General features: G+C 38.5%; 1 protein-coding gene across 1 annotated transcript in view; it reads left to right on the forward strand.

Moving 5' to 3' along the window:
- ZFAND3 (zinc finger AN1-type containing 3) overlaps positions 1–18,587 on the forward strand; it is a 135,274-nt gene that overhangs the window by 92,434 nt on the left and 24,253 nt on the right. Inside the window, exons 5-6 of the mRNA XM_033144576.1 lie at positions 8,499–8,564; positions 17,331–17,501. Coding sequence (XP_033000467.1) covers positions 8,499–8,564; positions 17,331–17,501 — 237 coding nt within the window. The remainder of the gene's footprint in view (positions 1–8,498; positions 8,565–17,330; positions 17,502–18,587) is intronic.

An 18,587-nucleotide genomic window follows, 5' to 3' on the forward strand; every position in this document is an offset into this window, starting at 1 on the left:
TAAAAGGTCATGCCATATACTTTAACAATTTCATTTAGTTTGAGCCCTTCATCACCTTCTCTGAGGCTGTCACATTGTTTTCCTTTCCTCTGTGCAACTGCAGCTCAAGCTGACATGGTGCAGGTTTAAGTGAAATCTGAATTGTAATATAACATGAAAAATGTCCGTGTGGGAAATTTGACTTTGGCAGTTAGATCAGGTTGATATTTCAATAGCACTTCACTACACAGGACATGATGTCATTTTAATTTGTGCTTAACTTTTCCCAAGACTTTCCAAATTTCTATTCTTAAGCATGATTTAGAATGTTTTGAGGAACCGTCTAACATTATATTCCTGCAAAATATTCACATGTCCTTTGTTAATGAAATGTGCAGTTGGGCTTAGATGTATTCTCGTCTCTGCAAGTGGAATTAACTACTGATATTCCTCTTTCCCAGAATGTATCCATGTGTTTGTGTGGCAGCAGAACTGTATTCCCTAATCATTTTGGTTTCCATCTTAATGCACGTAGTCAAATACCTCACCTTAAGCCATTGAATATTCATTGCTCTTTACAATATTAGCTCTTTAGCCCTTTAAATTTTGCTATTGTAAACATGTTTTCTGCTGCTCAGGCTCTCTTCTGCATGATCAGAACCAAAGAAATGTGAGGGAGCCTAAAGGAATATAAAGGTATATGGGATAATGATATTGCACATCAGGATTGCTTTGGGCACAGTCATATAGCATATAGTACTTCCAGAGAAATGAGTGGAAAAGTGGGGCTTTTTTGAGTTGCTTGTTGATGTTCTGAAAGGACCCCAAATAGTCTGAAATCCTTGACAGCCGTTTCAGACATTCCTCTGTAGGCCTTAACATAACTGCAAACAAATGGAAAGTGATTATCGGGGCCCATATAAGCCTTGCATTTGTTACAAGACATTGGTTTTGCATTCCATTGACCATACAGCATTTTTTAATCAGGGGCCCTATTTTAAGTAGGGAGTATTGTATTTATGTTACAAATGGGAATAGTAATGCAAAACGAATTGTGTTGACACAGATAGCTTCATCTCAGTACCCTGCTTTAATGTATTCCCTACAGGAGACAAATGTATTCGTGAAATACACGAAAGGTTGTAAGGTTTGGCAGCGAGAGATTGCATAAAAATGTGTACATAAAAATCTGAATGATTAAATCTTCATCCATTTAACTAATTTTAATAATACAAGTTGATTCTCTAGAAGTGGTTGAAGCTTGGGCAGCTAAGTAGTTTCCGCATGTGACAGAAAGTTACCCATACATGCAGAAGAAAAGCAATGTGTCTCTGAAGACTTCCATTTAAGATTTAGCTTCCTTCTAGTTTATATCTCTTATATGTTTGTGATTCTAATCCATGGCTCTTTTCAAACTTGATTATGTAGATAAATTAGGGGTGTCTATTCCAATTACACACATGCAAAGCTAGATTCGGGGTTTAAGCAGGCTTCCCAAAATACCACTGTTGCTTATACTTTCTAGAGGTTCTTATAAGATTTGTTGCTGCCAGCTCTCACAATGGGGTTTTTTTTAAGCTTGGCTACTCTTAAGTTAATGAAAAACCTTTTGAGTTCCTGGTCTCTAAAGCCTCCAGCCAAAAGCATTTAAGTCATTGATAGCTTGTTAGGAAAGCAGTTTTTTGAATACTGTATTTTAGATATTCCAACATAACATTTCCTAGAGTGAAAATCTCTTAAGGGTACTTAGAAACAGGAAGTCCATGTGGACAAGGCAACTATTATCATCTTGTTTCCATGATTGTTGCTCTGTCTTCCCAACCCTGCTTTTTCTGCCACTTCATTTAACTAGCAAAAACTGGCTTGAGAATTGGCATAGTTGACATCTACCGTCTAGATTTACAGCATATACTTGCTTGTCAAAGCACTAGGCTTGCTGTTGAAAGCCAGCAATAGCTTGGAAAGTATACTGCACGGCACTGGAGGTACATATGTACATACATTTGCAGTTATAAAGTTACGGAATATTCAGCAATGCTCTTTACACTGCAGTTAATGTTGATTTGAATTTAATTTTTGTTCTCCATTGTTGGTAGATTCCCCTAAAAGATCATCATTCTAAAGTCTCTACAGTGCCCAAGGATACTGGCTTTTCACAGCATTAAGATTGGACTAATTGCCTCTCATCATAACGATGTGAAGTTTCTTACCATGAGGTTGAAACAAATATCACTCCATTCCAACTGGAAACTAATATCTGCAAAAGAGGAGGCATAATCAAGGGACAAGAAAATACCCTGGCGTGTAGACTGTTTTTGTGTTCTGTCTTTGTTTATAATATGTCTCCTGTGTGTATATATACGTGTATTTTCATGTATAGAGGTAGGATTATGTCGTTTGTAAAGAAAGCTTTTGGCTTGTACTGCATGTCATAAAATAAGAAAACATGCTACTGATCATAACAAACATGCAATGCATGCAAATATTTTTTCCTTGACATCTGAATCGGGTGAGGCTGTGCAGGTGCTGGACCAATGACTGGAGGCAGTGAGGCTGAACAAGATGGAGGTGCTGTGAATTGACTGTTTTCGTGTCCAGGAATTGGGTTGACGGTCTGTTCTGAATGGAGTTGCACTCCTCTTGAATGAGCAGGTTTGTTACTTGGGGGGGGGGGGGTACCTCTTGATCCAGCATTCTTACTGAAGGCTGAAGTGACATTGGTAGCATAGAGTGCCTATTTTCAGCTACAGCCATTCATGGACTATGACAGCCTTGCCACAGTAATCCGTGCTCTGTAACATCCCAATTAAATTCCTGTAATGTGCTTTGTGTGTGGGGCTACCTTGGTAGAAGCTGCAAGTTCAGAAGCTGCAATTTGCACAAAATACAAGTTGCACAAGATAAATGAAAACCTGCCCTGGTCCCAGTATCCCATCAGTGTGAGCAGCTAACAATTCAGGCATAGCTTGTCATCATCCCACCTACTGAATCTTAAAGCAACTAACTTGTAATCCACAGCTACAGCCTTCAGGACAACCACAGGGTGACTGAAAGGCAGCTCTTTGTCTGCCAGCAATGGGTGTGGGGCTCATATAATTTCACCAGTTACTTTGTCTTCTAGCTCTCCTGTTCTGCCTTCTGTAGGTGTCAGTGCATAATAATAATAATAATGAGCAGATGATTACTATTTATTATTTATACCGCGCCCATCTGGCTGGGTTTCCCCATAGGATGAATTTAGTCCACCTATCCAGCTTTCCTCCCATCATCTGCTCCTTCTCTTTCTTTCTTTCATTCCTTCTCCTCTCCCAAATATACAGAAGAACTGCCACTTGTTCATTGCTTGCTTGTTATCAGTGTAAAGAGCTAAGTAGCTATAGAGACTAAAATTATATGGAGCTTCTTCTTCTATGTTCTTGGAACAGCTGCTCTAGTAGTCATTGCTACTTTACTGATTTCTTCACTGGCTGATAGTTTTGCGACACCTAGAGCACTTATATTTTATTTATTAATTCAGAGTGTCTCCAAAGTACAACATAAAGCAATATTGGCCTGTCCTGCTCTTAGCTCCAGAGTCCTTTGTATGTATGAGAGGACTCAGAATGGGTAAGGTCAGTTGTTACTGGCAGGCTACCATGACCAGCTCATATGGCCTCAGTGAACAAAAGAAGATGTAGGTATTGATCTTCACTGTGCATCCTGTAACAACCAGAATTCACAGAGAGAGGAGAACCAGGAGATGAATAGGAGATGAAACAACCAGGAGATGAATAGGATGGAAATCACAGTGGCTGTATTCTTTCTTAGTGCCTCAAAAGTATCTACAGGCAGTTTATTGGTGGTTATTTAATCTCACCCACCTTAATGTTTCAGAAGAAAGCAGATTGTTAAAGCAATTGTCAAGACCATGGGTGATATCTAACTAAAACCCATTGAATCAACTTAAGACCATTGATTGCAGTGGGTTTACTCTTGAGTATGGCAAACATTGGATGTTACCCATATGAATATACTATTTCCCCCCTCCTGACTGGGTAAACTTAACCCAGTCAGACACTCCTTTTTGCAAAGTAATTTAGCAAATATTGCAGAAATTAGATATTCTCAAGAAAGTATTGAAACTTGATAGAAGTAGTCAAGTAGATTTGTTCATCTAGGGTCCCATCCAGACTGCTGAGAGAATTCTGGTGAAACATTCCATATAATGGCATTAGTATTATTACAGACATTGGAAATAATTTATTGCACACATCTGCATGCTGAGGGATATTATAGCAAAAACTGTATTATGGAAACTTACTAATGTGTGTACATATGCTTTACTTCTAATTTAGATACCCAAACTTTATCTGAATGTGAGATTTGGTATGACAGTATGTCTAATCCTGCAAAGGTAAAATCATCAAGGAGATTATGATGGGAGTGAAATTGACAAGGTATTTAATAAGGGATGATGCATTTCTAATTAGTCCACAGCGCCTGTAGTTGAAAATTAATTGTGGTGTTATGTAAATGTCATGTTAATTAAGAGAGAATATTGGAAGTACAATAAATCTTTAAAAAGTTGCCAATTTTAGTTAATATTTATGCAGGCTTCCAAAAGAATGATAGCAAGATATCTCAACTTTTAGATGTCTGTTCAACAACCTGATTTCTTAGTTGATATGGGCTTCCTTTTTTTAATTGCAAGCATTCAAAAATACAGTTTCCATGATAATATGCAAAAATTCTGCCTGTGCCGAGCCTTATTAAAGGTTGGCAGTCATATGATTTATTCAGCTGGAAATCAACCTAGTCTGATTCTAAAACAGTTTCCACAACCCACTTGAGAGCTATGGAAATGGGGCCTTAACATTGTGCATTCATATTTACATCCAAATGTAATTGTTGAAGCCCTAACTAACAGTTTAGGTTAGGACATGCCTTACTGTCATGTTGCATCTAGTGCCATGCTTCTCAAAATGTGAGGTGAGTGTGTTGGCAGTACCTGCCATTAGTAGAGAAGGCTTGACTATCAGGCCACAAACCTTTTTGTGTACTTTGGTTAAGCCATTTAAGTATCTCTGCACTATATTTTTATCAGTTTCTCCCTTTCTCTTCCAGCATCTGTCCACCTTTTCCCCAGGATTGACTTAAGCATGAATATTGTTAAGTAGTTTGCCTTTCTCATCTTCTGTACAGTTGTGAGATATCAGAACAGATTTTTCTCTCCAACATTGGGAGGCTTTAGTAGATACAAAGGTTGAAAACTACCAATCTGGTACCAATTGAATGCGTAGTACAGGCATAGGCAAACTCGGCCCTCCAGATGTTTTGGGACTACAATTCCCATCATCCCTGACAACTGGTCCTGCTAGCTAGGGATCATGGGAGTTGTAGTCCCAAAAAATATATGGAGGGCCGAGTTTGCCTATGCCTGGTGTAGTACTTACTATGGTAGCAATCTGACAAAGAGCAGGTGCCTAGCGCACAGCAATTGGCTTCATTCTAAACTGGGACAGTGGACTATTTCAAACTCAGATTAGATTTAACGCTTTGACTCTTCCTGCGGTTCTGATACAGATCAGTGTTTCAACATCTGCAATGTACTGGGGTGGATGGGTCCTGGGAGCATTTTTGTTCCAGATCAAAGCCACAACAGGCAGGAAAGGATCCCCCTGCAATGACAATTTGTGTGGGGAAAGTTTGTACTCAGTGGCAAACTATGTGTTCAACATCTCATGAGGTTTGGCACATATATAGGAGAATACTTGATCACAGAACAACTTCATTCTGTCAGTGAGGGGCTTAAGCAAGCATGTTTTATTCTTCATCTACCTTTGAAAAATTTCACAGAAACTGCTGATTTGTGGCTAGAGGTAAGAGCAGTTGCTGGAAATACTGCTGCTTAGTTGCTTTTCAGTCAGTGTTTCTTATGAAATATATGATTGGACAATACACAAAGCATTTTTTATTACAGTTCTCAGCAAAAGAGTGCAAAAGAACAATAGGTGAAGTTCTGCATTAGAGGATAATGTTGAAGGCCTGGATATGCTTTGATGCTTAAATCTACAGTGATTGCAACTAAATGTTTTAGCCTGCAATAAATGTGGGTTTCTGGTTATTGTTTTTTCCACAATAAGATGAACTTCTTCCATTATATGAAGTCTGGAATAAGTTCTATCAAATTTCACTTCTAAAACCTGATGAAGTATAGTACTACTTCATCATGATTCCAACTCAGGCTATACGGTGCCTGAATTATAGAAAAATAATGTTCATCTGTTCTTCAAAAGAATATACAATCGGATTTAGATAAAATCTGAACACAAAATATGTTATACACTTACGTTCTATTGATATTTCATAGTAAAAGCACTTTTTCACATGGCTATCCTACCTGCATTGTAATTATTTTACTCTTCTATTCAGAAGTATATGGTGGCTAAAATTTACTTGAACTGCACTTACAGGAGATATTTATCATAAATAAATAAATAAATAAATAACACAACAACTCCCCATATATATCTCTTCACAAGATCAGATTCCTTGTAACCACAACCAAGTAGTTGACACAGGTGGGAAGAATTCAGTTTTGAGATTTCTATGCCTGAGGGTCACAAACATTACGGTATTTAGGACAGGTGTGGGGAACCTTTGGCCCTCCAGATGTTGCTGAACTACAACTCCCAGAATCCCTGATTTTTGGTTGTGCTTGCTGGGGCTTATGGGAGTTGTAGTTCAGCAACATCTGGAAAGCCAAAAGTTCCCCATCTCTGCTTTCAGATTGCTGATATATACCGGTATTTAAATCTATATTTCTTGGGCTTTATCCTATTTTGATATTTTGATAAAGGTCTAAATGGATAGAAATTGTATTTATGGTTACCTTATGTGAACAATTTCATATTTGGCTGTTAAATTATTCCTTACTGCAGTTCAGGAAGATAAGTAGCAGCATTTCTGAAAATGAAGGTACATGGTATTGTTAGCCTAGTAAGCACCTCATTTTCATTGCTTTATAATTTGAGTAAACTCTTGCAATGTTGCTTGCAGTAAGGACTCACTAGGGTTCCATTTTGTTTCACTGGTTGCCTTTTAAGCAGCAGCTTGAAATGTGCAGTGGGAAAGCCCCCTAAAAATTGTCTTTTAATGTTGGTGAATTTCTTGGAGGACAACAAAACCTGTCTCTTATTAGTGCCAGCTAACTGCTGCAATAATTGTTGCATTTTCCACAGGGAATAAGTATTCATGATGACTTGTTCATATTGAGACACCTATACATGCAGGTCCTGTTTTACAAACACAAGTGTGTTCCCTGGAAACGGTTTGTTAGGCAAGTGTTTGCAAAGTGAGTCACCAATTTCCATTCGCATGACAAGTTGACAATTTCCATTGATTCCTATGGAGAAATTTCGAATGTGTTCCTGACCATGGAATCTGTGGTGAATATAGCAAGTTTTGGGCACTAGTTCCTTGTGTTTGGATAAATGGATTTTTGCATAGCAAGCGTTCATAAAGCAGGACCTGCCTGTATTGGAAATAGTGTGTGTGAAGTAGCAATGAGGGCAACTGACACAGAGGCATTTCCACGAGGATGTGCTATGTAATTCCCCTTCTAAAATGCCTTGGAGTGAAGGGCAATACTTCATATTTATATAGTGATTTAGATGGTTCAAGGTGTTTAAGAACCCTGTAAGAGGAGACAGTTTTACTCCCTTATTGCAGATGGAGGGTTAAGAAAATAGCGACCTAACAAGTTAATGGCCAAGGTGAGATTTGAACTTGAAGCTTCTGATTAACAGGTCACACTCCTAACCAGCTGTGTTGATTTGTGGGTGCATCCATATTGAATATTGTACAAGAAGAAGCCCATCGACATAACTAGAGACGTACTTTCATAACACTATTTTGCATTCAGTTATTGGTACTTGGGGACTCACCTTTTACCATAATGACTTAATTTTAAGCTATAAGGTTATAATCAGTTATCAAAGCTGCAGTGATGACAGTAACATTTGCTGTCAATTTATTTAAGCATAACTGATCAGGTATGTGTGTTTACTGCAATATATCAGACAATTATTAGGCAGCTGGCTTAACAAGCTCTCTGGAGAGTTCTGCTCTGGTACATGTTGAGGTCTGCTAGGAAATTTAGAAGCCAGTCACTAAGCCAATTGCTAAACGGTTAGGACGTCGTTTTTTTAATGGAATATTGATTTTAAATAATATATGTAAAGTTATATAGAATTTATTGTAGTATATGTTGCTTTGTTCAACAGTGTTGGCCATGACTGTTATCTCACCTCTCCACTATATTATCCTACTGCACAATTTTCATGATGTCCATTTTTTTGGTGTTGGAGCAGAGAGCTCCAGCTTCATTATTATTGTTGTGACTCTTCCACAGCATTTGTAGCATGTCTATGCAAGTTTGTATTGGTTACCTATATGTCTTTGGATATAATACTGTTCTAGATGACCAACATAGCAATGCAAAAGTAATTTCTGGAACTGACTTATTTCTCTGTTTTCAGGTGGGCCATGCACAGATACAGCTCATGTCTCCTTAACCACAGCAACCAAAAGATCCTGCGATTCAGGTAAATTTTAATTTCTTTTTAAACATCACATCAAGCTATATAGTATACTGAAGGCGAGAACAATATTAAAAAATAATGCTGTGAACCAAGAGCTGCACATTCACCATGCATGTGTAAATAGCCACAGTCAACCACATGCTTACCAAACATCAAGAATTACCAAACCTCAAAAGACAGCTGAACAAATTGTTAGGGTTCCCAACACCTTTTTTAAAAAATCAAATTAAAAGTTAACCATTTACGCTAAAATAGACTACCATGGAGGGACACTCTTTACTTCCTGCAACAAGCAAGAGAGTCCTGAGCTATCCTAGGCCATGACAGGTACCACTGCTGACTACTAGTGTTCCTTTTTGGCAATGAGCACAGCTGTAGCAGATGGGCAGTAGAAAAGCTTTGCTATGCTGCAGTGTGTGTGTCTCAATTTCTTCGAGGCTGAAGGGCAAGTAGTCCTCACTCCTCCAACCTTTCTAACAAATGATACCAAAATTAAGCAAAATGATAGCTTCTACCTATGCAATGGCAATATTTGAAATAATAGTCAGTTATTTGGCATCCCAGTCATAGTAAACATCCACTGAAACATTCTGGAATTGAACAATCTACACAAGTGTCTTGGGGTGCACCACCTTATTAACTGACCATCTTAAACTATGCTTTATGATCTGGAAATAGCACAAGTCTAGTCTTAAGATTTTCTTATCAGCAGGATATCAGGATCCTGCCTACTGCAAAAGCAGTATGTGACTTTTCGTATCTATATGAATGAATCCCCAGGACAAATGTTGAAATTCCTTGGTATCAAAAACCTTGGGATCTCCATTGCTAGATTCAAGACCCACCCCAGCAAGGAAATCAGCTGAGTTAGCTATACTCCATCAGAATTCCTAGTTTTCAAGTGTTTGTGGGTGGGAAGAGATTACTAGCTCTGTACAAAAATAAAGTTTACTAAGATATCATTCTTATTGACAGTAAGAAAAATAATAGCAAAACAGATTTTGGATGAAGCAAGCACAGCGCCCACTTCATCTCTGGGCAGAAGCTGGATACTGAACAAATTCTCCCCCCTTTTTTTCTTTCTTTTTTGCTGTGGTCTTATACTTCCATGAACAAAGAGAATGGCTTTCATTGGCTATCAAAACATAGTAGCAAGCAGTAGATGCCCCATGGTGTCTTAAGCTTGGGGTCTCGTTGGGCCATGGAGCCTCTATGCTTAATTGCCCACAGCATCTCAAGAGAATGCAAATGTGTAACATGACGGTAACCTCCTTTTTGAGTAAATAGGTTTTGATGTGTGCATAGGTGTCAACTTAAGGGCAATGGCATTGATTTTGACACTCAATGTAGCTACATGAAAACTGATATGTCATTAGCTTAGGGATATGCCTATGAAGTGCATCTAAACTAAAGAAACAGAATAATTTTGGAAAGGGGGAGGCAGAAAAACTTACCCATTTCAGAAAATACAGCACCTAAGAGTGATTCTGCTACATTTGCTAGCATAATACAAAGCCATTTATGTTAAGGTAGAGATAAATTAAAATGCCCCTTAATGGTTAGCTCCAACATTATCAGTGCTAAAAGATTTTGCATCTAAAATAGCTGTGAAGCCAATCTTCTCTATCCCAGTAGTGCAGCCTTGTATTTTCTGAAAAGAAATAACCACATAAGATTCACAAAGGAATGGAACGACATTTCCTGCTTTTTTTAATTTTCACCTCTGGTCGTTTTGGTGTCTATAATACTTTCACACTATTAAAATGTTTGTATTGAATATGTTGAATAGGAAAAGTGTTGAGCCCCCATCCCTTTTCTGTGTAAGTACTTATCCGGTAAATTTGGCCTTGGCCCTGGCTGCATTCACATGTTTGCAGGTAGCATTTAGTTTGCCCCTTATAAATAGGCATGGGTGACAGTATTTGCATTTTAATATGAACTTACCTAACTTGCACTCCCCAGACCAATACAGAAACCGAAACACAGTTACCCTTTGAAATTTGTACTTTTTGAATTTTGTAATGCCATTTTCGGACACAAAAATGCATATTATTATAGAGAATTTTATAGAAAAATATGTATATTAATACAAAATTCAGTTTATTAAAAATTACTTTCATAAATCTATGTATTAAGCAAAATTGCTTACAAAAATGCATACATTGTGAGAAATGAGAACAAAATGTATCATCATCATCATCATCATCAAGGCAGCTTACAACATGACAAGATTTACATAATTACAAAAGTCATAAACGTTATGTACCACTTAATGCCAAAACAGGCTTTAAGCAGTTTTCAGAATATAAACACCAGTTTCACAACTTTGTTGAAATACACAGTAATTAAAATGATATTTTTTTGTGCAGACTTCTGTGTCAGTTTACGAATCTGAGCAAACTCAACTTCAAAACTGGGAAAATGAGAAACAAAAAAATGACAGATTTGTCTGTGCCTACCTTCAAGCATAATACATACCTTCTAGCCTCTTCCTGCAAGAAAAGTAGTCCCAATCAAACATGACATAATTCCGCCATAGTTTGTAGAGATATTTTATCTGTTAAGTACAGGGTTGTGCTTTGCTAGATTGGGAGCAGCAGCTATGATTGAGCCTTTAAAGCTTTTAAAGGCGTCAATTTGCTTGGAAATGCTAGAAAGTAACTAAAGTGGATATACCAAATCCAATGACTAGTTTCTTGGCTTTAGCTGTATTTTTCTTTTAGCTTCCTCTTTTACGCTCACATTTTTATCATGCGTAATATGTGCAGCAAGGACAACCCCCCACCCACCCTCTGGTTCCACCATTAATTAGCTATTCTATTGCTCTGCAGTGGTAAAGTGTCTGTGCTAACAGTATAAAAAAGGTTAGTGAGGCCTTTTATTATAAAAACAACTTTGAGAGAGTTTTGTTGTTTCATTTGACCTTTAAGGTGCTCTTTAGTACTTGACTGGTGGCGGGCACCATGTTACAAATTCAGCTATCTTTGGGCCTTCTCACTGGAAGGCATGTGATGATGGAACACCGACAAAGGTGCACTCTACATCATAGGTCCTGGCAGTGACAGCGCCCATTAATGACACTTTTTTTACCCTGCTCACTGCTCAGTTGTACTAATAGAACAGCACATCAAGCAAGGCTGTAAATAAAAGTTATCACCTAATAGGTGGGCACTGAAGTGGAACGTACAGGAGCTGAGGCATAGAGGCCTTATTACCGCTCATCAGCAATTATAAACAGGATAAAGTGTCCAGGACTTGCACTGACACAGCAAAGGCTAATAGAGGCTGGGAGATGATAATGTACCAAGATAGCATGATGGATGTTGATGGAATTTTACTGTCTCATTTTGCTGCCTATTTCTGATATCAATTGTATTATCTCCTCCATATTTCCATATCTTTTTTTTCGGAGGGGAGGCATTCTCTCCTGCCAAAATGTGAAAGGATTGCTATGCAACCCATGGGTTGCATTTAAAAGATTAAAGGTTACTATCGTTATGGTTTCGTTTTTTTATTATAGTTTGGGTACAGTCCTGTCAGCACTCACGAGTTCAGCTTACTATTAGAGGAAATGATAGTGTCTACACAAGTGCATAGTGCCTTCCTTGCACCATTAAGCAACCACAGCCAACCAAACTATGTTTCACTATTTAAATTAGTTATTTGTAGAACTCCATCTGCTGTGTGAGCATGCATGTGCATCTCTTAACCTACAGTACAGTAACTCAGATTGGAATTGCATCTTGTCTGGTTCAGTAAGGGGCAGGTTAGAATTCTATCCAATATTCCCATGCTATCTTAGTGTAACCTCTCAGAAAATGAAATTGAACTGGAACCATGTTTCTGGGGATGCATGGGTCCCACCCCCCGTATTTCATTATATTTATGGATCACTTCCTATAAAACACCTTGCAGTGATTTAACACTAAAAAACAATTACATATATAAAAAGTAAAACAATTACATATATAAAACATTGACATATATAAATGACATATGATGACATTGCAGCAAATACGCTTTTACAAATACTTTGGGTGATATTCAACTTCTTACATATATTAGATTTATTGAAATTAATGAATATGACTTGGTTAGGTCCATTACTACCCTGGGTGATGATCACCTATTATCTTTCCTCCTGCACTGCAGCAGATGATCTCTAAATCATTTTACTCTGTACTTTTGAATTAAGTATTCTCTTCAGTTCCACAATGGATGTGTACAACACTTTTTGTATGTTTAATTTTTAATCATCGTGTCATGGTTGGTATATCATTGATTTACCAGTTATAAAGCTGTTTCTCTGGGGTAGTTTAAGTCAATGGCTGAATATTAGATATTTCTCTTAGTCAGCAGCAGACTTTCTTCGGAATAATTTGTTGTTGAGGACTGGTTAAACTCCTAAATTGGCTGTTTCTATGCAAACCAAGTTTTCTGTTTCAGCCTTTCTCTTTGCAGAAATAATTCAAAATAAGGTTAAGTATAATAATTTAGAGTCTTTTATTTTTAAAAGCAATTTTCAAATTCTCTATTGTAAAAGGGCTATTTTAAATGTATTTAAAAAAACATCATGAATGGAAGCTAGAAACGGAATGTGTGTACAATCTCTTCTACACAGCTATAGCTGGGAAGTAAGCAATAACTTCTTTAAAACTGTTGTCTTATGTTTTTAGTTTCTAGCAGCTACAAGCAAATGTAGATTTCAAAGGCTATGATTTCGCCTTTGAACTACAAATCACATACCTTTGCAAAGATCTTGGTTCCACAATTCTAAGTTTGTAGCATGTCAGGGAACTGTCCCCAGTTCAGCGCGAGGTGGTGGAAGGGCTCTCGGGAGGCTACAGGGAGCCCTGGCCCCACCTGACTAGCAACACCTCCTCCAGCGGAGGAAACAGCGATGTCTCCAGTAGGGAGGGGCAGGAGACCAGGGATGCTGTAGAGACCCTGCGCTCCCCTCGCCTGATGGGCAAGGAGGGAGGCACACCATTTCCGTCGCCCGAACCGCACAGAGGGGTGAAACACAAGAAGGGGAGGTGGAGACTGAGGGTGCCAAAATTCTTATGTTGGGGTCGCAACCGGAAGGGGCCACTCCCGGATTCTGTGAGTGACTGATACAGACATGGAATTGTAGCTCTCCACTGTACATAGTATGCACAATAAACCTGTTAAAAGACAGGCTGGACTTTTGCCTCGTTACTCGCGAGCAACCACCACACAGACCTTACATAGCAATTAAGACTCAAGGCAAAATACTGTTTGTGTAATAAATGGTGTATACATGAAAATTGAAGTAGTGCTTGTTCTGGATAAATTTCTTCAGTGGGCCAAGCAGATTCCTCTAACCAAAGATTGTTGCCTATTTCTCAAAACCACGAACTGTATACAGACATTTTCATATGGAAAAGTATAGATTCTGGTGTTTGTTCTTTGTCTTCTCTCATTCCTCAACAAACCACCTGATAAAGTCATTGTTTTGTTCATGACCCAACACTCTTATTGCCGCTTCTTGCTTCTGGTTTCCTGTGTCTTTTCCTTCCTTTATATTCCTTCTTCCATCCCTTCTTCCCTCTACAACCAGTGCCTAATGTGCAGAATTCTTGATGGATTTCATTTTGATAGCTTAAGTTCCTTTTTTAAATATTCGGAGGAACTGTGGCAGTGATGTTTGAAGGCTCATTAGTTATTGCCCTTACTGATGTTTGCACAGTAGTTGGGATCATAAATGTCAATCTCTCAGGCTATGATAGGTCTTTAAAAAAAAAACTCCTTTGAACGCCATGCCTCAAATGCTGTCATCATGCCAGAGATTAATCTAAGGAGTCCTTTCTTGAGAAACAAGTAGAGATTGAGTTTTTTCTCCCTTGATACTTTCTATCTTTTTCTCTCTTCCTTCCTGTTTACATATTCCCTTGTTCATCTTCCCCATTCTTATCTCTGTTGAGGAAAACAATTCTCTGAAACATCAGGGAAGTGCCACAATTGCTGTTAGTGAAGCTATGTGTGTGCATGTTGTAAACTGTACTGTGTCAGGAGATTAAGAGATTGAAATTCAGCACTGACAAGTCCTGACACAATTCATTTCAGAATTATGAGACGAGAACATTGAATAATAAAGACATGAACAGTGACCGTAAGGAACAAATGTAACTTGCAGCCAGAGACAAAACAATTTTTAAGGCAAGTGCTCTGCTTCAAGACTGCATTATAAATTTTGCTCTTCTGAGTGACTTAATTTCTCCTTTTCCAGTATTGCATAGTATCTTCAATTAGAAGAATCTGCATCCTTAGAAACTGTACACTAGTGAAATCCTTCTTTTCACTTGTGTTGTGGCGGCAGTACACTGTGGTAAAGACCACCCTTCCTTTCTCTCTTCCCACCCCCTGTTCTCCAATGAGATCTCACCAGATACCTCAGTATAATGTTGGCCCAACCTGGCCTTATGGTTTGTTTGGGGAAAACAAACCAACAGCTGAGGTTTCCATATCACAACTCAGACTCTGGCTTGTATCTAGGCAGCAAAGGAAGGCATGGAGAGAGAACTTTTAGCAATGCGCACCAACATGCTGCACTTTTACATTTAAACCATAGTTTGTTTTTAATTACGGCCTAATGTCATGTGTGAACCAGGCCAGAATCTACGTTAGTTTAAGCATGTCATTTGGGGCATAGGGCTACATAACAAAGAAGCAGAGGTGAGTGACAGTTGTAGAAATTCAACTTTTCTATTTTCATGCCTGTGTTGATTAAAAAGTATTTTGCTTTGTATGGAAAGTGAGGATAGGTGGATGGATAGATGGATGGATTTTCACAGTGTGACATAATCTCTGGACACTGGTTTGTCCACTACCTATCAAAATGTGATATACTACATATAGAAAGAGAGAGAGAGTGGAGTAGATTAAATACAATGGCCTGCTTTGCACGTAATAAGCCAGAGTGAATGAAACTATGGTGAGGGGAGAGAGACTTTGTGCTAGCCACCAGGCATTGGCGTTTTCCACCTGCCTTGCCACACCCTCTGGCCCTAGGAGCCTTCACAAGGAAACTTCAGAGGAAGAACAGTGAGGGAAGAAAGGAACCTTTGGAACAGAGTTGTTGCCACATGCATTATGTGCATGTGTCTTTTAATAAACTGAATGAATAGAGTGGAAGAATATGAGTCATGGGGGTGGGAAGTGTGTGTGTGAATTAAACAGTGCCTAATTTATTTTATTGGTTGCTATTTCGTTAAATGTTGTTAATACTGTTTTATGGATTATGAATGCTGTAGTACTTTGTGAATCCTATGATATGACTTTTGTTGTAATTGTGCTGTTTAGCCTATTTTTTTAGTTGTTTTGTTAATAGTTTTTTATAGACTGTAATTGTTTTACTGATGATTTATAATTGTTTTACTAAAGATTTGTTAATTATTCTACATGATTTATGTTGTATTTGTGGTGTTCTGTTCTGTGATTGCTATTTATTGTTTGTAAGCCGCTTTGTGATTCATGTGAATGAAAAGCAGCATAGAAATATAATAAATCACATCAAGAATGCTAATACACAGTACTCAAATCACACCATACGACAACCTCTTCACTTTGCCTTGTGGTGTAGAAAACAGCCCATGCACTGGCTTAACATTGTGTGTAAACAGGCATTTGTAGTTTGTTTTTTTCCAAGCACACCATGAGAAAAAGCAATGCTGAAACCATGGGTCACACATAATACTAAATCAGCATTCTTATTTCTTTCCTCCCTGCATGACAAAGGGGGGTGGGGGGCATAATTTGAGCAACGTTTTTGATCCTGGTAAACCATAGTTTAACTATGGCTTACTATTACAAGCAAACTAGGCCATTATATAGATTCCAGCTGGGCAGTCTAATCACTTGGTCCTCACTTGAACAGAAAGTGCTTCTTTGCACACTCTGGCATTCTGAATGTTAAGGGCATTAAATGTGTTAGCTTCCCTCCTCCTGTAGGTGGCTTACCTGAAGTACCTTTCAATTTACAGCTTTGTAAAGCAATGTCTTTTCCTATCTCCACTCCTTCTCAACAACATTAGTTTTCTGGGAGAGCAAAAATTACAAATAAGGTTATTAAAATATGTAGTACCTTAACTGGCTTTAAAGAGAGATCCTCAGAGGTTTTTGGTTCTGTAGTGGTAGGTACATGTTGTGTTTAGTTTATCTTGTCTGTGTATAATCATTTACATTTAAATTGTTATTCTTGTAGAGAGAGGGAGGCACAGTACGGTGCTTTCATGTGCCGTCGTGGTTATTTGAGCTGCAGCTAGCACACTGTGCCCTAAAAATCTCTCTCCCGCTCAGCCAGGAAATAGGCTGAATTTGCGTTCAATTGTTTTGTCTTCAGAAGCAGAATTGGTTTGTATGTAGTCAAGACAGTAGGGAGGCTGAAGATGTATAGGAAAATCTACAAATGAGATGAAAAGCAAGGCTTGTAGTTGCCTAGGCTGGTGTTTTCTCTTCATGTGTCATCACGAAGTCAAAGCCACAACCAATTGAGAGCAAGAGTAAGCCAACTCATTTTGTATTTGGTTTTGTAAACCAGGAAGGGGTCTTGTGGGGAACAAAGCTAATAGCATCTTTACCTGGTGCCTGTTCTGACTGCTAATTGGGTTTATATATATGCAAGGGGATAAAAAGAAACACACAGTTTGCAAGCGATGCTATATGCACATCATTAATTCCGTGACTAGAGTAAAGGCCTCACGGAAGAGAAGCTAACACTGTGCTCCAATGTTTCTCATAAAACAACAGATTCACAGTCGGAGAACGAGGCGTCCCCTGAGAAGCGGCCACGATTATTGGAGGACAGTCATGACAGGCCTGAAGAAATTAGCCGTTCTAAACAGAAGAGCAGACGCAGGTGTTTCCAGTGCCAAACAAAACTGGAGCTGGTACAGCAGGAATTGGGATCATGTCGCTGTGGTAAGGACTCTTACGAACTGCCCCACCCCACCCTTGTATGTCTGGGGGGAAATCTGGGTCATGTTGTTGTGATGCAGCTTGCACCAGTGTAGAGGAAAAAATAATGAAATCTGTACAGTATTGGAAGTGGCTGCAACCTTACAAAAAGTCAAGACTCTTAAATCTCTTCACAAGTATACTAAAGCTTTGTACTCCATGTGTGAAGAGGTATGTTATAAAGGTCAATTATACATCCAAGTAAAAATATATCAGTTTGCTGGATTTTCCTTCTGGGCGGTAGCTCCGTGTTTCTGCTTTTGTGCCAACAAATGCATCATTCACCTGGTATTAAAGGCCTGGGTCAATTCTAGTGACTCCTCACACATGGGGGAGTCCCAGTGTCTAGACTTGAGCTTCCATTCTTGTAAAGTTTTCTCTGCTCACTGCAACGTGAAGAACAGATTTCTTTGAATTTAGGGATCTGTACATGGTACCTTGAGGGGTGATGCGCAGATAGTTCTTTATTGGAGGAGGGAGGACCAAGCGCAGTGATTCATCAGGAAACCAAGGGATCATTTGCAACATAGCAATTATAGTAATTGCTTATGAGGCACCTTGAACTGCATAACAGATAAATACTCCAGTTCTCCCCCCCCCCTTTCAATACCAATGTATACCCTGTCTCCAGATGTCAATACTCTGTTAGAGGAACCAAATTTGTTGCTGTGTATTCAGAGTAATCTGTGCATTCGCCTAATATTATTGTTTCATGATGTGCATTAGGTATGAATTAAATGGCCAGACTGTCTGTACAGTTATAACTAAGGGTTTTTACATATGTCTAGTTAAATCAACAGAATAAAGCAGGTCATCACTGCAGAACATTTAGTGCATACAAGCTTGTGATTTAAACATTTTTCTTCTGCTTTCTCAGTAAAATGTGAGCTAAATGATGAGAACTGCCGTCATTGTAACATGTCTCTGTACATTCTGTTTGCCAAGCATGATGTTTGCACTAGATTATTGCTTCTGTCGCAGTTTGAATGAAGGAGCTTGTTAGTGTCTGAAGAATATACTCAAAGATAAAAAAAATCTATTTATTTTCTT

This window comes from Lacerta agilis, chromosome 3, assembly GCF_009819535.1.
Source record: "Lacerta agilis isolate rLacAgi1 chromosome 3, rLacAgi1.pri, whole genome shotgun sequence".
Classification (NCBI taxonomy): domain Eukaryota; kingdom Metazoa; phylum Chordata; class Lepidosauria; order Squamata; family Lacertidae; genus Lacerta; species Lacerta agilis.